General features: G+C 44.2%; 1 protein-coding gene across 2 annotated transcripts; it reads left to right on the top strand.

Moving 5' to 3' along the window:
• The first annotated feature begins 1,218 nt into the window (after positions 1-1,218).
• HEPH (hephaestin) lies at positions 1,219-21,268 on the top strand. 2 transcript variants are annotated; one of them, XM_026054661.1, is made up of 20 exons: positions 1,219-2,169; positions 3,956-4,200; positions 4,900-5,112; positions 5,698-5,877; positions 6,270-6,524; positions 7,096-7,264; positions 8,428-8,567; positions 10,154-10,285; positions 10,870-11,081; positions 12,611-12,761; positions 13,068-13,280; positions 14,091-14,301; positions 14,570-14,709; positions 15,550-15,681; positions 16,592-16,698; positions 17,073-17,298; positions 18,087-18,226; positions 18,607-18,769; positions 19,376-19,408; positions 20,599-21,268. In XM_026054661.1, the coding sequence occupies exons 1-20, from the start codon at positions 2,006-2,008 to the stop codon at positions 20,835-20,837; spliced, it is 3,465 nt and encodes a 1,154-aa protein (XP_025910446.1). In that variant the 5' UTR covers positions 1,219-2,005; the 3' UTR covers positions 20,838-21,268. The 2 variants fall into 2 exon arrangements, with proteins under 2 accessions (XP_025910446.1, XP_025910447.1); XM_026054662.1 differs by lacking the exon at positions 1,219-2,169 and having other exon boundaries at positions 4,124-4,200; positions 4,929-5,112.
• The last annotated feature ends 236 nt before the right edge of the window (positions 21,269-21,504 follow it).

Genomic DNA, 21,504 nt, shown 5'->3' with positions numbered 1-21,504 from the left:
GTCTTTCACAACAAAGTGTGTCTGCCGGAGCTGGGTGTGAAGCCGAAGCCTTTCCGTGGTGTCTCTGCAAGGAGCCTCACGTCACGGTGAGGGGTACGCGGGCCCAGTGGGAACGTCCCGGGAGCGGCGGCTGCCCGGGAGGCGCTGGGAGCCGCGCTGGCCAGGGGCAGCTCTTTGTCCCCTGGCACTGCCGGCCTGTCCCCTGGCACTGCCGGCCTGTCCCTTCTCCCCTGGTGTCACTGCTGCCTTTGGGTGCTCGTCACGGGACGCGGATGTGGAGCGGTGTCGGGGCAGCTTCCCGAGCTCCTCGCCGTGAAACCCCCGGCTACAACGGGGCGAGTGCCTGGGGGACTGTCGCCCCCCTGGGAAAAGCACTGCCTGTTGCAGCAGCAGAGGCGGGCGCTGAGGTCGGGACGGTCATCGGGCAGGATTTCGGGGGCTCGTGTTTTGCCATGGTCCCTACCCCAATGGCTTCATGCGAAAAGAGCTGTTCTCTAGCAGAGTTCCTTCAGGGAACATGATGCTGGCCTCCTTTACCTGCTGCCCCGTGGAACTGCTGGGTAAGGGCTGTGCTTGACAGACTGCAGATAAGAAATCTGTCTCAAGCTTTGAGATTCCTTAAGTAGCATCAGATTTCACAGCTGCTCTGAGAAACCATTTCCAGCGTGGTGTCATGTGCATGGAAAGCTTATGGAATACCCAGCTTTGCTGCAAATAAACCTGTTTTATTCCTGCGTTTATTACCAAAGATAAGGAAGAACAGATAACCACAATCCTCTTTATAGAAATCTTTTCCATGTTTGAAGCAGTGTTATGTTGCAATCTTCTGCTCCCTAAAGCTAAGTGGAACTGATACCTTCATCCTTTCTTGATAGAGCACATTTTTTTCTGATTCTCCTACTTGGTTGCTGTAAAAACAGATTTTTAAATCTTTTTTAAAATAGAAAAAATAGATCACATTTTTTTTTTCTGACAACTCCAACTAAGTTGCTTATGTCCATGTCTGCTGTAACAAGAACTGAGCATTACTTTTAGAAGACAATTTGATCAATGGCAATAGAATAGTTGCATCCAGTTTTAACTACATCACTGAATGAGGTCTAGTTTCAGTATCTTCGTGTGTGGTTATATGTGTTTTTTCTTCCACTTTAACCTCAAGGGTGTGTGTATGTGTCTTTTTCCTTTTTTTTTTTTTTTTTTCTAATTTTTTTTTCTCCTCTTAGCCTCACTTCTGGTCTTCTGTATTGCACCACTTCCTCCTTGTGTTCATACAATTTTGTTTTGTTGACTTCAGACAGTCATTTCAACCTGCCACATTGATTTTTAAACCCTGCATCTCTGCAGAGTGTTTCTGGTTCTTATTCGCACCCAGCTGGGTCTCAGTCGGAAATTCGATGAATAAGCTTCTTATTTTGTGATCCAAATCATGGGGAAAATATTTACTGGAGCTGGACTAAGGGAACAGCCTGATACAAACCATCTGAGAAGTGGTCTGTGGTTAGAGAACCACTCTTTAAGAGGGACCTTTTAAAGAACTTAAATCATTTTGTAGTGGCTAAATTGGACTTTCTCAGGTGCTTGAATAGAGTGACCTTGGCAACAATTCAAAATAAAGTTGTTTGCTCAGGATTGTTTTCAGTAGCTCTGGTCCTGTAAGATGATTTGGGACATCAGAATTAATATATTTCGCTTGTGATTCCAATATACTTGTCACTCTTTTAGTCTTGGGTGACCAGGACACCCTAAGAAGACATTTACACAGCCTAGAAAAATACATATGCCTTTTTCTGCCAACATAGTGCTGTTGATTTTGTTAGGGGACCAATTTCCGTCTTAAATATAATAGTGTATTTTTTAAATGCCCTTGTAGAATATCTAGTAACTTCAAGCCAACTTATTTTCCACGAAGTTATGAGGTTGCATGGACAAATTCCATTTATGATTCATGACAATTTTGTTTTCTGCCAAATAGGCTCGTTCTCCGAAAGGGCCTTTACCTGAGGCGATGATGGGGTCGCTGTGCTGGTTCACGTTTTACATCCCTTTGCTATCGCCCGCTCTGGCTGGCGGTGTCACCCGAGTCTATTACCTGGGGATCCGGGAGGTGGCCTGGAACTACGCTCCGTCAGGAAGGAACGTACTTGCTAATGAAAGCATTGAATATAACCTGTAAGTATTTGGTCCGGTACTGCCTTAAAATAGTTGTCCAGATAGTTTCATGCAACTATTCTGGGGCATCTAAGTAAGCAAGAGACATGATTATGTACTTCATCTTTATGGGCTTAATGGTTAACTTGTTTTATCATAGGAACATAGAAACTATATCACTGGAAAAATGAATAGTCTGTTCAATTGAGCATGCAGTGACTAATGCCAGTTACATTAGAGGAAAGTGCAACTACTCTGTAATAGAGCAAATTGTGCAATATGCAAAATTAGTTTTTCCTAATTCCAGATGGTGACCAGCTCACATATCCTGAGGCATGACGACTTTTAGTCTTGATGCAAATGACGAGATGGCTGGGTTTTGTTTAAATGGTACTTCAGCCTTAGGCTTAATGGGAATTTCTGCATGAAATATTAGGGATGATGAAAATTGCTTTGTGGAGAAATAAATCCGAATTTGGTAATATCTACTTAGAGTGACTTCAAAAATACATTTTATTTCTGTTTACTTTCATTAAAGAGAGATCTTTGCTTCTGTTCAGCACATTTTTGACATTTTGCATTTTTACTTCCATTTTTTATGGAGACCTATAGAATCTTGATGTGCTCTGAGTTATTTACCTCTACTCTCCCATAATAACACTGAGGTGTTCAGATATCTGCATTCTGAAACAACCCAGCAGGAGAGGTTCGCAGAAGAGATTCCAAGAAAAACAATAAGCTCTGTCAGCTTAGTGTTGATAAGTGTCTTCTATCTGGAGGTGCTGAATAAACTAAAATATGTGTGTAGGTATATATTTTTTTTCTTGGAAAAATGAAGAATTCAAGAAAGTAGATGTAGAAATTAACTCTTGCAGTGCTAGTAAACACTTCCTTGTTTGTTTTCTTTCATAATAGATGAGCAGAAGAAAATGAAAAAAAGTGCTTCTAAACTTGAAAGCAACTTGTTTGCTGTGACAGAATAGTTCTTAACTAATGGGACTGATTGTTACTAAGATCATGAGACAGAAGCTTTCAGCTGTCACTGATACCTGGACCATGATTCATCTCTTATCTGCTAAGAAATAATCATAGAAAGTAAATACTCTTCGGTGTTGACCTTTAGTCCTTGTAGGAGGCTTTAACTCTGAAGTTGGTTTATGTGCTGGGGACATATCTCCCTGAGCAGGCAGGCTGTCATTCTACAAATAATCTGGAATCTGTTAGCTAGTAAATCACCTTTTAGACTGAATTTTGTCCAAGAGAGCTCAGCATGTTTTCCCTTGTTGTAACTGAGCTACAAAGTCCACGAGGCATTGGGTTTTCAGAAAGTCATTTTGATGACAGTAAAAAAGCGGTGAGAAGGGCCTCAGTCTTCCCTCTTTCACCTTGTGCTTGTCGGCGGGAGTGGCAGCGCCTGTCGCGTTCTCCGCTTGTGCAGCGTGAGCCCTTGCCGACAGGGCTGCGCTTGGATCTCTTTTGCAAAGAATTCACTTCCCTTGTGACTTGTCTCAGATTTCCAGACTGCTAATTTGTTCATGTCCTGTGCATTTTGCATTCTCAGAAAGCAGACAAATCTAAAGGCTAGTGCTGTTTATTTTTTTTAGTTAGGCTCTACTGTGTGTCTCACCACAATCACAAGTGGGAGAAGTACGCTGCTGGCCTAGGGCACACCAATGCACAGCATTGAATGCCTTGTATTGTGCCAGAAATTTTAGCTTAACTTGTCATTGTCACTCTACTGTGTCACAGATCAGCTGTTCTATGAAATGTGATCTAATGGTACCTTTCCCTCTTCTGAATTTAACAGCAAGTCTTCAGTGTTCCTCCAGCCTGGTGCAGACAGAGTGGGAAGCACGTACAGGAAATCTGTCTATAAGCAATACACAGACTCCACATATACCACTGAGATTCCCAAACCTGCCTGGCTGGGCTTTCTTGGGCCCATCATCCGAGCAGAAGTGGGGGATACCATTAAAGTACATCTAAAAAATTTTGCTAGTCGGCCATACACAATCCATCCTCATGGCGTTTTCTACGAAAAGGACTCTGAAGGTAAGTGAGCTGCTACCGTAATGGAGGCTGTTTTCTGATTAGGAATTTAGAAATATGCACAAGGATTTCTGCAAAGAAGCCAGAAACTTGGTTAGCCCGAAGCTACACTGCCGGAAAGCAACTGTACTTGGATTTACTGAAGTCATCTGATGCTGAGTTAGTAGATTGATGGGTCTGGGAGCAATTTCCTGACCTAGGCATTACAGTTCAGTCTATATTTCTTTTCAAATTTATTAGCATCACCAAAAGCTCATCAGTGGGAGAAGAGCATAGAAGGAGAGGAATTAATTGTCATTAAAATGCTGTAGTATTATAATTGTGAGTATGATAAGCCTGAAAGTTTACAAGAATGATGAAATATGAGACCAAAGACGTGTTGTTTGGAGCAATCCTAGAGATTTTAGAGAGATTTGCTGCAGAGCATTAGAGTTGAGGGCAAAATAGCAATTGGCAGAACAGGAATCATCTTCGTGACTCTGTTGACCTGTGTACTGAGCAAGCTGCCTTACAGTAGCTCTGTTCCTCGTTACTCATTGAGAGAATGATGATTAAACACTCTCTGAATGTGGTGAGTGTTTATTGCCAAAGTATATATGTGTAGCTGTTTCCGCTGAGCCTCTCACGCTCAGCATAGTATAGAGTTGCATGTATGGATTCTGCTCTTCTTGAACGGTTGTTGTGATTACTCAATTGTTCTAGGATCCCTGTATCCCGATATGTCCCCCCAGGATCAAAAGAAGGATGATGCTGTTTTCCCAGGAGGGAATTACACCTATACTTGGACTGTCCCCGAAGATCACAGCCCAACTGCTGATGATCCGAACTGCTTGACCTGGATCTACCATTCTCATATTGATGCACCAAAGGACATTGCATCTGGATTAATTGGGCCACTGCTAACATGCAAAAAAGGTCAGGGAAAGGCAGTTTAGGGCTGCAGGGTGGAGAGGGTGGCGACCAGAATGAGCATAGGAGGAGGGGATGCTCCAGTTGTGCTGCATTCTGCGAAGCTGGGAGCTGCCTGCTGGAGACGTGTGTTCTAGCTGGATTCTGATAATTACCCTGTGTTTCTTGCCTACCGGCTGCATGGCCGAGCTTCTAGGCTGCTTTGCCCAAGAGCGTCGTCTAAATTTGCACTAGGAGCAAGTCTTTTCTAAGACATGCATTGAATATTAAAACAGAAAGAAAAGAAAGAGAAGAAGGGAGAGAGGGGAAAGAAAAGGCCTAGGTTCAAGAATTATAAGGGCACTGAGGGTTTTGTAACTCGGAATTGTCAAGCAGTGTTAGGGCTGCTTGGAATGAGAAATACATTAGGAGGGAATGCAATATGAGTATGGTTGGTAGAACTCTGCAAAGAGCTGGGCTAGAATCACGAGGAAAAGTGTCAGTCCCTGACTTGTGTGATAAATTATTCTTCTATGGATGGGTTTAAACTCTTGTCTGATGTCAACTTTTCTCAGTGCTGAGGGTACTCATTCTTCTTTCCTTTGGCCTTAGGGATACTTACTGGCAATTCTCAAAGACGCCAGGATGTGGACATTGATTTCTTTCTGATGTTTAGTGTGGTGGATGAGAATCTAAGCTGGTACCTGGATGCGAACATAGCATCATTCTGTACAGATCCAGGCTCTGTAGACAAAGAAGATGAGGAATTCCAAGAGAGCAACAAAATGCACGGTCAGTGTCACCTTTGTGAAGCTGCTGGCTTTGTATGTATGCTCCAGGGATGGCATCATTCTGGTATCCTGAAATGCACTTTCTGCTGTTATACCAGGGTATGCTTAGGGGGAAGAAGGGCACTAGCAAACTGTGAGATAGTTTAAGCCAACAGTGTCACAGGGACAGTGCAATAACTCTAGAAAAAAATACATGTGCATTTAATTTAGTCTTTGGCTTTATAGAGCCCGTGTTAAGGATTTGGAGGTGCTGAATATATTTGTGAAGCAGTGCTCTATAGAACTGGAAAGGAGGACAGATTCTGGTCAGATCCATCCTCTAAACATCTCTACTGCAGGCAGAAGTTCTGAAGACTTTTTCTGATATTGCTTTTGGCTTGTTTGGTTTTGCAGCTATTAATGGCTACGTCTTTGGGAACCTCCCTGAAATGGCGATGTGTGCTGGGGATTATGTTGCATGGCACCTCTTTGGGATGGGCAATGAAATCGATGTTCACACAGCCTACTTCCATGGGGAGACGCTTGTTATCAGAGGCCACAGGACAGATGTGGCCAGCCTATTCCCAGCCACTTTTGTCACGGCAGATATGATTCCCAGTAACCCTGGGAGATGGTTGCTGAGCTGCCAGGTCAACGATCACATACAAGGTAAGGCAGAGGCTGGAATCTGTCCTGTGTTCTGTGGCCTTCCTTTTTGCCCACTCATGGTTCCCTGGCATGCTAGGGGACAGTACCTTGGGCACTCTTCTTGCTAAAGTGACCCCAGGTGAAGGGAGTGAATCTGTCCTTCATATACTGGAACAGATTGGTCAGTAATTCACAGGCCAGATGTGCTAGGGATGACACCTCCCACCCTACACTGTTCCATGTTGATCTGTCCTGAACACTTCAAGTCTGGCATAGCTGGATGTTAAGACAAGGCAGTGTCCTAAAGAGCTCTAACCTGGTAGCAGGCACTTGCATGGTACATCTGAGGGCAGCAGAAGGCTCTACTTGTGTTCCATCCATCCTTTCTCATTTAGTATCTGATATCTACGGCAAGAAGCTCTGTTCACCGGTTTCCTTTCTGTGGGGACCAGTTAATCTCTCTCTCCCAGCCATGGGACTTTGGAAGCAATAAAGGAGGAGCAGCCAGTTCATAATAGGAGAGTTGGCCTGTGTTCATTCCCTGATCAAACTGGCAGATTCTTTCAGCCTGTGTCCACTCTGTTTTGGGCAGCTGGAATGGCGGCACTCTATGAAGTCCGACCTTGTTCCCGGCAAGCTGCAAAATCCACCCTTAAAGGGAGAGTTCGGAAATACTACATAGCTGCAAAGGAAGTGCAGTGGGACTACGGCCCCTCTGGGCTGGACCGAAGCAGCGGGAAGCAGTTAACTGAGGCAGGCAGGTGAGTTAAAGACTGGGGTGCTTGCAGCTCTGTTTGGGGGCCTCTGAGTGATACAGAGGCTGCTAAGGAAAATGTAGAAGGTCTTTCTTAAAATACGTGAGCCTGCAATTCACATGAAATAAGGTACTGAAGAAAACGCATCAGCCTAGCTACAAAGGTAGGCTGCTGTAGCTAAACTGTAGTAGAACCAGTGCTAGGCACCTTGGGGAATTGTACATGGAAGGTGCATGGTGTGTGCAGAGCTACCTGCAGGCTCCAGGGTCAATTCCGCCTTGTGTAGGGTATGAGCTGCATCACCCCTGTATCACGTGTGCTCACGGTGCCTGATCTGGAAAGAGACCTGCAAGTCTGAACTTACTAAGAAGGCACTTGGTGGAGCAGACATAGGGTGGCAGAGCGAGCCTGTGGATGTGCTTCAGTGTTGGCTTGCTTCAGCAGGCAGATTCTAGGAAATCAAGGCTGATGACCTTGGTGAGTGCTCCATCCCCCGTGTCAGGTGGTTGTGAATAGCAGTTGGTATGTGGCTTCCCTTTCAAAGCCTAAACAAAGAGTGAAACAAAGACATTCCCTGTGAAGCCGTTAGCTGTAATGTTCTTCTTCCAACTGGGAAAAAATAGAAATGCAGAGTTTTAGTTTACCCAAAGCCATGAACCACCTCTGTTGTAGAACTTTAAAACTGGAAGTTTTCTATGTCTTATTTGTCCTTATAACTGAGCTGCCTCTCCTGCAGAGCGGGTAATATCTGTTCGGAGAGCATGATGGCAGTGGAAGTAAATCTTCCACTGTCTTTACAGCTGTTGTTCTCAATTGTGGTTGCATTTGCTATTTGGGGGCTGAGTCTTGGCCTGGAAGGAACCCAGCCTTGTCACCCGCTTTTTACTGCAGTTCTGTTCGTTGTCCACATCCGCACATCTTGTGCAGAGCTGCTGTTCAAATTTGCACTGCTGAAGCCAGCTGCGCTAGCCTCTGTTCCCTGAACACAGCTGGTAGATGAGTCTCTGTGATGAAAGTAATTCACAGACAAATTATGCTGAGTTCTACAGGGTCATTGCAAACCTGACAATACCCTCTTTGGAAAGGTACTTAACTGGGAGGTGTGGGATGGAGGAAGAATAGGACTTCCTATGAAAAAAAATCATCTAAAACTTCTTTTTTGCACCTAGCCCCGCTGAACAGTTTTTCAAGCGTAGCCATTACCGAATTGGGGGAATTTATTGGAAGGCAAAGTACGTGGAATACACTGATGAGACCTTCCGTGAGGAAAAAAAGCAATCAGAAGAAGAGAAACATCTTGGGATACTGGGTAGGAATCATCCAAGTACACAAATCTTCTTGATCTCAGTGAGAATATGTTGGTGTCTGAAATACTGGTTGACTGTTACTATCCTGTCATTTCTGGATGTGATCCTTTCCTCTGAGGTGGTATTTGACAGTCTTTAAGAGTAAGATGGACAGAGCCAGGATGTAGAATCACAGAGGAAAAGGAATTGTTTTTTGACAGTAAAATCTTTGGAGGTTAATAGTAAGGGCTAATAGACCCATTATTTCTGTAATTCTGGCTAAACAGGCTGTAGTGTTAGCCTCTGTCTTATGTCTTTTTGACCGAGCATCTTCAAGACGTGGTCCTAACCCCACTTTCTCACTGAAAGCTTTCCCTCCCAAGAAAGCTCCCTGTTATAGCCAGGTAATGGTGAGGGCAAGGAGAGAAGAAAACAGTCTGCAGAGGAAAACAAATTACCTGTGATAGCTGTCACTTACACAGCAGGAGTGTATAGGGCTGGTCCAGCTTCCTCTGTCAGCAGTGACTAGTGACACCAGAAACCAGCAACAGCAATCCTAGCAAAGACCACAGAAGGAAAGGCGATTGGAACACCAAGGAGAAGGATGCAGAAAGTGAAGAGGAAAAGGAAGCATAGGTGGGAGGGCTGCAGTGGGACTGACCCTTTTTGTCAGCCACAGATTTTGAGAGTCAGCATTGGGCCTGTTATGATCCCACTAAACTGTAGGGGGTAGTCCAGGCCTAAAATTGAATTCAAAGAGGAAAGGAGCATAGCTCCAGATCTGAGAGTGGTGCCTCTAAAACGTCAGGAAGGCCTAATGCCACATTAGTCATGGAAAAATAACGGTATAGAATGAAGTCTGGATTGTTTTGGTGTTTTATTTATTTTTCTTCTTCTGAATAATTGTATAATTGTTGTGCCATTCACAACAGAAGTGCTGAACAGTCTTCTGAGACATGAAGTAGATGCTGGGTAGCTCAAGATTAGTGCTGCCTTTAAAGCATTTTCATTTTGGGGACCCCAGCATGTCACGGCACAGATCTGTACAGATTTTGTCTGCCTGGACTTCTAAATAGTGGCCTGGTTTTTTTCAATGTCTCACAGACTGTTAGGCGTAATCTGGACTCTCATGAGTCTGCAGACCAGAGGAAAGCCATTGAATATTTTAAAAGCTGACAGTTTTATTTATTTTCTGGCTGGTGCCATGGTTCAGGGGTGCTCTTAACTGTTAAACTGAAATGGGGGTTTCAGGCACCTCACCAGTCTTAACACACTTGCCTGAGGTTGGAAGGTTTGGGGGATTTTATGCAGTTGTGGGAGAGGTGTAAGTGCTTCCCAAGGGCATTTCAGCACACTTGTCCCTTCTGCTACTCCAGCTGTGAAGCCTCTCCTCTGCACTCTCCTGCTGACTTACAAGAATTACTTGAAAGTGCTGTAAACTCCCCTGTTCCTTTGCCAAAGTTCAGTTGTGCTGTGCATCACAAGCATGTGCATGGAGTGGGGATTCTGCTTCTAAGTGAGCTCTTCTGAGCCCCGGATAAAAAATAGCCGTGGCTTCCTTTGTTTCCACAGTCATCTTGGTTGACACAGTCTCCTACTGTTTATACAGGTCCGGTGATAAAAGCTGAAGTTGGAGATACCATCGTGGTGACATTTGTTAACAAAGCCTCCTGGCCCTTCAGCATCCATCCTCATGGAGTGTCTTACAGGAAGGAGTGGGAAGGAATGCGCTACCATGATGGTTTGTGGCTTGTTTTTATTGAGTAATTAAGTTCTAATCCAGGTGGTGGAGCTGCATGGTCTATATTGCCTCTGCAGGGAGGGGAGGTTTGAATGAGCTCATAAATCTGCTGGAAGTCTGTCCGGTGCTCTAAGCCTGACTGAGTCGTCAGTAGAGCAGAGCTTCTGCTGAACTGGTGTCTAAGGAAGGGTAGCAGGAGGACTAGAGTGCCAGAAGTGCTGCTGTTCTGCATGAAAATTATAACCCAAAGCTCAAACTATTTCCAATTATTTGAGACTTGTGATTGAATTAACATGGGCACTGTACTCCAGCTTAAATAACCACATTCTTCCAACAGTCATCTTGCTGCGTGTAGCTGTACCCAGTTTACTTCCTACACCTATCTCTGCTATGACACCGAAAACGACTCTACAAAATATCAAGAACAGCTGTATCTGAACACATTGTAAAAACTACTATACTTTCCTCAGATGTCTATTTCTTAGAGATATAAAGTAAAGCCAGTGTGAGTGTAAATGATGAGAAGATGTAGCAAAGCTTGTAAATGAGTCTCAGGAATAATTCCGCCGATCTCTGTTTCAAAGGTGTGTCACAGAATGGGTTTTCTGTTCAGCCTCTGCATAACTTTACATACCAGTGGACAGTACCGCAGCATGTAGGGCCCATGCCTAGCGACCCTCCCTGCCTCACCTGGATGTACAGCTCTGCTGTGAATCCTGTCAGAGACCCCAGTTCAGGCTTGGTGGGCCCTCTGGTGATCTGCAAGCCTGGGACTCTGGATGAAAACAACAAGCAGGTAAAACTGATATTCCTGGCACATTCCTATCTGCCTCTTCTAGCGGCATGAAGCATCAGCAGAGCCTTAGGAAATAAAACGTTAATAAACAAATGCAAAGGTATGAGGTGAAGAGTTAAATCCAAGTCATAGGTGAGTTATAGCTGCTTCTTACATCAGGACAGCTCTGTGCCCTGGGTTTTTGCAGGAAAGGCTGGCACGTTGAACTCCCAGGAGTTCTAATAAACTGACTTCTAGATTTGACGTTAAATCTCGGAGACAATTTCAGTTGAATGCATATGCCTTGGATGTGACTTCATAGGTCGCTGTTGTCCTGAGACATGGGTAGCAGACTGCCCTGTCTTGCACACCAAAATGTTATTCATTTATTTACAGACGAAAATCTGCATGGTTTGCTTGAATGTTGGGATGCATTAGGGTTGGGTGAGTCTCCTGCAAAATCAGCTCATTTTCAAGGAAAGCTCATTACAGAAAAAGCATGCAAAAATCCATTTCATTCTGTATGCTTTTGATGAAAGAGCTGAAATTTGAAAGGTGACTAGAACTGCCTCTGGGAATTTTGTGACGGGATATTCTTCTCTTTCATCTCAGGCAGTAAAATTAAACTGTTGTGTAAATGAAGGACAGATTAACAGGGCGTTCTTGTCAGAGGAGAGTTGATGACAGATGATCAGCCTATCTACCTTGCAGTCTAAAATGGGTTGTCACTGGAAGATCTGGAAGCAGCTTCTATTAGAGCCTCCCTAGAGGAGCTTCTCTTTCTCCATTTTCATTGGTGAAGTGATGTGCCTAAACTGGGAGTTGAGATCAACAAGTCCAATGGGATATAAAGGTGAATCTTCTGAGCGGAGAGGGCTGTGAGCCTATAAAGCCTGCCGCATGAGGGAGATGTGAACTCTTACAGATGTTGAAAGTCTAACCAAAACAGGCTTGTCTGGAAAGGCAGAACAGGGAGAAATCACCTAAACTACTTAATTTGGAAGGGAACAGAGCTACTTGTCATACAACCATATTCTGCAGACTGGAAAATGCTTTTCAGCCCCCTCTGAGTATAAGGAAGCTCTTATGAAAATGAGAAACTGGACAATATTGAAGGGTTTTTTTTTTAACGGAGGAAATACACAGTGCTTTGGAATGCATTTCTTAAATCCCTGAAAACGTTACTGCTCTTGTAAATTAAAAAAAAAAATCAAGACTGCTGTAGGAGAGGAACAAAGCAGTCACTGAGCTGCCTTGTAGGCAGAGCTCTGATCTGAGTTCTGTTCTGGACAGGTAGTGAAACCTGGCACCTTAGAACTTGACTGAATATTGGTTCCTTATGTGGAACATCAGGGCACATCTGCAGTGGTGCTCCTGGGGAGTAGAAAGGGTGATGCATCCTGAGCAGAGGGACAGACCCTTGGCCTCGCAAGGGCTGGTTAAAGGAAAAAGGGGAAAATAAGAGCCAGACAACACAGCTTGAGCTGTAAGGCTGATGGTTAATTGGTGTGTTTTAAAAATTAACAGCCATCATTGTGATTATATCTTAGAAAGGGATCGACAAAGAATTTTACCTTCTCTTCAGTGTGTTTGATGAGAATCTCAGCTGGTATTTAAATGCAAACATTAAATACTATTTGAGGATGGAAGAGACTTCAGTGAAAAAGGATAATGGCTTCGAGGAATCGAACAGGATGCATGGTATGGCATGATGCTGTCCTGCAGGCAGCAGGAGTAAAACTGCAAGACATGGGTTGGTGTCCACCTAATCTGGGCTGGGAAACTGGAGTGGTGATGTGTTGTGCTGGCCTGAAAAAAGTGAGTATAAAGGCAGAGAGTGGGACATGGGACATGATGCAGAGCTGCCTCAGGATGTGCACCCTGAGTGTATTTGGGATGAGCTACAAGGGAGATGCACTTTCACAGACAGGCCTCAGCTTTCAAGGTGTGTGTAGAGAATGAAGGCTCTGACTGATGTCTGACAGTTAACTATTCTCACCTTTGCAGCCATCAATGGGTTTATGTTTGGTAACTTGCCTGGGCTGGATGTGTGTGAAGGAGACAAAGTGTCCTGGCACCTACTGGGCTTGGGTACGGAAGCGGATGTGCATGGAGCTGTGTTTCGGGGCAACACCCTGCAGATGAATGGGATGCGAAGGGATTCCACCAACCTGTTCCCCCATACGTTTGCTACTGCCTTTATGCAACCTGATAACAAAGGTAATTACCTGCACATCTAATTTAGCACCAGGAAGAGGTTCAGGTTGAAATGTTTGCTCCTATGGCTGCTGTGTTTAGCACTGCGTGAACTGTTACAGTGAGTTGTGCTTTAGACCCCATTAGGCCCCATTTAGGAGGGCAGAGGTCCTGCCTTTTGAATCTCATTTAAGGGAGGAATAGAAAATAGTAGATCTCATCCCATATTGTCCCAAACTGGTTCTTAGGGCGGCCACATCCTGTAGTAGTGGTCCTAATGGACATTGTGACTCATAGAAACAGGCAAACACACATTTCAAAACAAAGTAGCACCAAGTTGTCAGGGCTTAGTGTTCTCGTCCGTGCCTTGAGGAGATGAACACGTACATCAGATCCTGGCCTTCCTGATGGGAGGGTTAGACGTGCAACACCATGCCCCCTACAAAGGGTGCTGAGCGTGTTGGCAACCCTCTCCTTTCCCCGATGTTTGTAGGCTTGATCTTTTGCTTAACCAGCATCTCAGCAGTGGTAACACAGTTGTCCCCTAGCAGGTTCCTTCATGCGTAATGAGCAGGTTATTGTGTGTATAAGGAAACCTCCTGAGATGATTCCTGTCTAGAATTTAGTGCTTTTTTTTGTTTGGTTTCTCTAAAAACTCTTTTGAATCTCAGCTTCTGGCAGCTAACCTCCCTAAGCAAATGCATAGATGTGTACAACACACAAAGTTTGTGTCTGTGTCATGGCATGGCTCTTGAGCTTTGTGTGAGAAGCAGCTTGTTTTCTGGGATCTTCAAAATTTTCTAATTTCCTTGTCTGTGCTTCCTCCTCCCTCAGGGATTTTTGAGATCTACTGTCAAACAAGCAATCACTTCCATGCTGGGATGAGGGAGCACTACTCGGTTTCTAAGTGCGGCCAGAGGGACGCCGCTCCTGCACGCCGCTACGAAGGGGTGCGGACCTACTACGTGATGGCTGAGGAGGTGGAGTGGGACTACGCGCCCGAGCGGCGCTGGGAGCGCGAGCGGCACAACGGCTCCGCGCAGAGGTAGAGCCCCGGCACCGCTCCGCGCCGCCGCTGAGGCTCCCCAGGGCTTCTGGCCCTCTCGTCTCGGGGTGCTTACGCTGCGGCTGGAGGTGCTGAAGGGGGTTACAGCCCCCTACGTCTCCCTGCCCCTCTTTTCAGCCAAAATAAGGGAGCCCTTTCAGCCCCCGGGAGGTGAAGCTCGTTCAGTTAATGAGCCCCCTAATACGGGCTAGCTGTTTATGCCCTGTAAGCATTAGGCTAACACAGCAATTCTCTCTGCATTTTTCAGCTATTCCAATGTATTTTTGAGCAATGAAAATGGACTGCTTGGTTCCAAGTATAAGAAAGCAGTTTATAGGGAATATACTGATGGGACATTCCAGACCCCGAAGGCCAGGATAAATGGTGATGAACATCTAGGAATCCTGGGTAAGGAATTCTGCAGAGGGTACATTTCCCATTTGTTTGTGCAGGGCTGGGTCTTAGACTGTGAGCTGTGATCTGATGCTTCCCCCAGATACTCAAGTAGATGCTGTCTTCTCTGCAGGTCTGGAGAAAAATCAGTAGAGTTCTGAATACAGCCTGCAGCAGAACAGGCTGGATTCTCATGCCTGCCTTTGCTGCTGGCTGTCTTTGATATCACAGTCAGACTGTTTTTGTACACCTGCATATTTCAAAGTCTAGAACAAAAATAACAGTTAAAACTTTTGGAAAGCTGTTTGAGAGATACAGCTGAAAATTTAGCTGTGAAAGAAATACTTTTGATGCAAAAGTAGTTTTGAGAAATAGAGGAGTGCTTTAGAATGCTGAATGGGATATGAATCCGGGACAAGTGGTGCCAGGCCAGCAAGGTGAGGTAATGTATTTCATTTAAAATAACAGTTTGTGGCTCTGATTTTTAACACTTTCAAGCCGCACTGAGTAATACGAAATTATCTGAAGCCAGCAGTGGGTGATGGTAAAGATGAATATACATTTAACATAGCGGTATTCAGATATCAAGCCTTAGTTACACTGGGCACAGTGAAAATATGCAGCGGACTTGACTTCTGCCTTGAGACAGGCAGTCTGGTTTTCTAAGACTTGATTTGGGACCAACCTCTGATTCTCTTTTTGTGGGGCAAAGATGCGGTAAAGAATGAAAGGGTTGTCCTAAGTGTTATTAAAGGAAAAATACCTGCGAAGGGGAAGATGGTGATAGGTGCAAACATCCTTTGGAGACATGTTGATAATGCTTGCTAATGTTAAATATGTTCTTTCTGTCTCAAGGCCCTTTTATGTGGGCAGAAGTAGGAGATATTCTCAATATTGTGTTCAAGAACAATGCAACACGACCCTACTCCATCCATGCACATGGAGTACTGGAAAAGGAGACAGGACAGCCACAAGCAGCAAACCCTGGTAACTCACTGTGTTCTCCAATTCTATTTCAATACAGATATATGAAGCTTACTTTAGCCTACAGTTAGGCTTGTTTGTCTAAATAGGCTTGTTTTCTTGCAGTACAGACTTGGAACTGAATAGGAACAGCTTTTGACTTCACTATGGTTTTCTTAATTATCATTTGTGTGTTGGTAGTGGTCTGGAGGATTTAATGTTCTCTGACCTCTGGGATCGGCATAGCGCAGATCTCCCTGTGCAGCCTTCTCCTGCACAGTGTGCCTGGCCTGCCTGCGCAGGACACGTGGTGACTGTTCAGAGCTCTTCTCCCTGGCCCTGTGACGGGCGACGGCCGCCCCAGGGACACAGAAAGCTGCTTGCCAGGACCCGGCCTGAGCTTGGCCAGTTGTTTCACTGTCCAGCTGCCAGTCCTGGCAATGTTTGCTCCCTTGTGCATTCTTCAGGACAGGCTCTGTCTGCAAAACAGCCAGCCTTTCAGTTGGGTCTTGCCTTACTAAGAAGTATTGCTAATACCTAAAACAATAATTTTAAAAGGAAATTGGAATGAGCATCATAAATTTACCACTAAGAGTTCACAGATTATCTCAAGCTCCATCTATAATGAAGATAGATGGAATTTCTTTTGTCAGGGGTAGTCTTGAAAGTAGCAGATAAAACAGTTGTGCTGATACCAGTAGTGTGTGCATCCTGTGACCTGGGCCCCCCTACACTCCTATTTGCTTGTGAGAGGGAAGTCACTGTTCTGCTTTTCAGTATCAGTGGGGAAAAAACGTGTAGTGCCTGACAAAGCCAGAACTGTATTTGTGGTTTGGAGTCAGAAGCATCATTTTGACCTGCTTTTGAGTAGTGCTCAGCAAACTGAGGACTTGCTTCATCACACAAGAGCTAATGATGCTTTTCTGCTGTTCAGGTGACATTGTGACATACAGATGGGAAGTTCCTGAGAGATCCGGTCCAGGGCCGAATGATTCAGCCTGTATCCCTTGGATCTACTACTCCATGGTGGACCCCATAAAGGTAAAATCTACTTGGAATCTTAGATGTTAGAACCAGAAAAGCCCAGTTAAACTAATTATATATGTGTGTGTGTATGTATTTGTGTATTTTTCCCTAACACTGTATAAAACAATGAGCTTGGTCCAGGTGAGAGGAAGAGGAACAATCTGACATATGCAGCATTCTCTTCAGAGAGGGAATCTTCCAAATTCATCCTGATGCTTATCCCTTTTCTTTCTAAATGCACGTGCTTGTAAAGCAGTTCCACTGCTCCCTTGACAATAAGCTTTTTTCAGTTATTTTTAGGATATGAGCATGATTCCTAGTGAATCAAAGTTTCTATTAGTTGGAGTAAAATCATTGTCTCAGAGTTTCTCCTCATTCATTCCTATTAGGATATGTACAGTGGTCTGATTGGACCCCTGAAGATCTGCCGGAAAGGTGTGCTGCAATCCAATGGGATTAGGAAGGATGTAAAGAGGGAGTTTGCCCTACTGTTCTTGGTGTTTGATGAGAATCAGTCCTGGTACTTGGAGGAGAACGTGGAACGTTATGCTCATAGGAATCGCAGAGAAATCGACCTGCTGGATGACATATTTGTGGAAAGCAACAAAATGCATGGTAATGCCTATTGGGTACCTTGACACTCATTACAATCTATGCAAAGTTGATGTTCATTCTGTGACCTCCTTTAATTGTCAGAAGTCCAAAAGCCAGGAACCTTATACTCTGTGAATGCCCTCACCCTTTCCCTTCACCAGTGGCACAAACAGAATTAATATCTTGTTCTCAGCCCTGTAGCACACATAGGACACAAGTCTTAGATCTGCAAGGAAGGCTGATCATTATCATTATCCCAACATGCAGTGATTTTTTTTTTTTTTTTTTTTAAACAAATGATCCGTGTGTAAAGCATGGAGCCAGCATGAGACATAGAATGCCAGGGTTGCCTGTTGGCTGGATTTACCTGTTTTCCTTGCTTAGTAAGTAAATATATATTCAAAGGTTGTGTGCATGCGCATATGTGCACAAACATATGCGCTTTGCTTTCGATCAGGAAGACATTTACCCTTCCTGACTTCTAGAAGCAACTGTCTCCACTGGCTGGTTTCATGGTTTCAGAAAGAACTAAAGCCTGAGCTTTCTCTGAGCTAAGCTGCAGTGTGGCCCTGGACAGAGGTCACCCTGCCTATCTGTTAGCCCCACTGGGGCTCAGATAAGTAACTGCGCTGGAGACATTGCCAGCTCTTCTTGGGGATTCATATGGAAGAAGCTAAATGCTGATGCCTTGGCTTTTAAATGAGCTTTCAGACCTCTAACTTGCCATGCATGTTCTGCTGAGACAGTGCAGCATCTTTGCCACTTCAATAACAGCCATTTCTACTTCCCCATTGCTATTTACTGCTCAGCAATCAATGGGCGGCTCTATGCAAACTTGCCTGGACTGACCATGTTCGAAGGAGAGTGGGTGAACTGGTACCTGCTGGGAATGGGTCAAGAGATTGATGTGCACACAGTCCATTTTCATGCTGAGACCTTCACATACAAGGTAAGAATATTCTGCTGTTCGTAAAGCAGAGACTGACCACAGGTATTATCACTTTTGCTTGACTGGCTCGGAACTCCTTGCATGAATTCACAGCAATCATCTAATTTCTCTAATCAGGGAAGAGACGTGACTTTACGCAGTGCTGATGCATGTAGCTAACCCTTGGGATTAGGCATTACTAGATTATATTAGCTTTCCTAGCTACAGGCCTGGAATTGCTTTTGGAAATCTTTTGCAGAGCTTCTGTAAACTCTACAAAGTACTCTAAGTGGTAGAGGTCCCTAGTGACACTAAGAGATCTTCACTTCTCTAGACTGTTTTTCAAAAGAAATGCATATTTCCAAAGTGCTGCATGCTAACAGCCTCTCTCCCTTTGACAGAATGGCAAAAGCTACAGAGCAGATGTTGTGGATCTGTTCCCTGGGACCTTTGAAATGGTGGAGATGTTGCCTGGGAATCCTGGCACATGGCTGCTTCATTGTCATGTATCTGATCATATTCATGCTGGCATGGAGATACTCTTCAATGTCTTGCCCAAACCAGGTAGGGAGCAAGTGCCAATTGTTACCATAAATGTCTAACAACGCTTCTTACTATTACTGCTAAATTCTGAGTGTTTACATCACACTTGCAAGTCCTTTACCTACTATAAATAGGCAGGTAAATTACTAGTACTTAAGATGTTTCCCTTTGAAAGTTGTAGTAGCCGCAGCTGGAGTTGATTGCAATTTGGTTTCAGGAGTTTCCATTGCCTGTGGTATTATGAGGTTTACTTTAGCTTGTGCAGGGGAAGCACTATTCAGCTGTCAGGTAGTAGTTGTCCTTACCAAAATGTTACCTGTGATCTAAATGTACATCCTAAAGCTTCTAACTTCACCAGGAAATGCTAGAAGGTGCTCAAAGGTTTTGACCATGCTTTTCTTTCAAAGGCTGTAGAGTTGTGCGATGGGAGTAGGTCTGCTCTTGAGGTAGGTAATTCAAAAGCCTTCTTGATTTAATGTGGGAGAATGAAAACTTCTACAAGAGAAAATAAAGCTACAGGCACTGGAAGACCATTCTGTCCAGATCTGAACTTTGCCAAAAGCACTGTGTCCTGGGCTCTCCCTCTTCAGTTCAACACTTTGTCACCCACTTGTTGTTTCCTTTCAGAACCAGCACCTGAAGTTGTGAGCGACAATAAAGGTATGGTACGCGTGGCCCTGCTGAACAGTGTGTGTGTGTGTGTGTGTGTGTGTGTGTGTCCCTGTGTGTGGACATTACCCCATCTCCTGTCACTGGCCATCACTGAGAAGAACTTGGCCCCTTCCTCCCTGTATTCCCCCTTCATGTACTTATGCATATTAATCAGATCCCATATTAATCAGATTTTCAGACACCCAATTACTATCTAAAGGGCTGTGTCAAGCATCTCCCTGGTCTATATTGCCTGAATATGTGTTGGGGGCCTTAATGTTGTTTAAAGAACAGATGTGAGAATATTTGATTCAGCAGGATGAGGGAGGAGTAGTAGGTAAGACGCTTCTAAAATATCATGAGAATGGAAGTTTAAATAGTGTGTGGTGCTGACTCTTCCTGATTTTTCATCTCTAGATTTTTGTTTTATTCTGCTATGAATAGATTAATCTGGGCTGATTTCAGAGACAGCTTAGGCTGAAAATAGACATCTATCTACAACTCTTCTGGTTGTGTATTTATTTTTTTCACAATGATGTTTTCCTTGGTCAAAAAAAGGAGCATTAAGGAAGATTAGGGAATGTGTTAGAGCAGCAGTGACAATATGAAGTAATTCAAAATTAAGTAATTTTTACACCAGACTCAAGGATCAAGTGTTCACCAGGCAAAAGATGATTGATAGTTGTTATCCATGCAAATAGCCCCTCTTATCAAAAGGATTCTGCTGTCTTGCTCTGGAAGCATAATAGTATCTCATGATAGATGTGACTGAGCAAGTACACTTTGAAAAATTATGTGGCAGGACAACACATGCAGGATGTGCTTGGAAGCAAGTGGGGAACTTGCAGTGGCTCCAGTCCTGGCACGTGTTCTCATCTCAGTTCTTCTGTTTCTAGCTCAGCTCTTTATTCCCCAGCTATCCTGAGTGACAAAGGATTGAGGTTAGCAGTGATTAGCTGATAGGACTGAATAGCTGTGAGATGTAGTGAGACACAGTTAAGTTGTGGAATGGAGAAGGGGAAGAACCATTTATTCTTCCAATTCTTGTATGACCTGAAGGAAGGTGTCTACTGAATGAACAGCAATTGGGTCTGCTTTGATTTGCTTTGGGTCTGTCTTTTACCTCTTCATATTAATCAGACCTTTTCACTTGTGGTGTTTCTAGCTCTCATTGGCTCTGTATTTTTGTTTGCTCTCAGAGACACCACCTGAGGATGAGTCCCAGAAGGTGATGCTATTCGGAGCTAAGTTGGCTCCAGGGCATGTAGAAGCCACAGTCATCATTCTAGCTGTTGCAGGAATAGTGCTCTTCCTGGTTGCCAGTCTCCTCCTGGGAATGGTTATCCATCTCGAGAAGCAAAGGAGGTTAAGGCGCAATAGGAGGTCCATTCTGGATGATGGATTCAAACTCATGTCTAAAAAGAATCATGGGATATAAGACCCATGTACAGATTTTGGACCGTGTACGTGGAGCAGAAGCTGGATCGCTGTCCACACCAAGATGTTGCAGCATCATTTCTGTTCCACACTAGACTTCTGGAAAGCTAAAGAAGAAAGCTGGAGTTCTTTGTATATCTTTAAGAACTCAATAAAGAAAAAGACCCTTCAGGAGAAATCTGAGGATCAACTGAAGAAAAGTAACTTTTCTTTAGGAAAGATTACTGTAAGGCATTCCTTTGTCCCAAGAAAGTGCAGAGATGTTTTCTGCTTTCTCCAAAAGACTCTACTTGATTGTTTTTGGTAAAAAGAACTTTCAATCCAGATTCCAGTCTTGCTCTGCTGTCAGAACTGGTTTGGGGACTCTCTCCCTGCAGATCTGTAGAACTGTGAAACTTTAAACACTGTGAAGGAGGAAAATAATATTTGCTTTTGTGTGAATCAAATGAGAATACAGAAGAGGAAATATTAATTTAGACTTAGATCACTGCTGTGTGTTTGTCATTGTTTTTGTGTTTTTTTTTTCCCCCCAAATAACTGGTTGGATATAAACTCATGGCAGTCACATGTCACAGTGCCTGAGAACTTCGTCAAGAGCCATGACAAGAGCTGTGCTTCACCCTCACACTTGCCTGGGTCCATTCACCTACCCCGGGGAATATGTTTTG

The sequence above is a fragment of the Nothoprocta perdicaria genome, unplaced genomic scaffold, assembly GCF_003342845.1.
Source record: "Nothoprocta perdicaria isolate Ctin4 unplaced genomic scaffold, notPer1 scaffold_124, whole genome shotgun sequence".
Lineage (NCBI taxonomy): Eukaryota > Metazoa > Chordata > Aves > Tinamiformes > Tinamidae > Nothoprocta > Nothoprocta perdicaria.
This window is presented reverse-complemented; position numbering and strand designations above follow the sequence as displayed.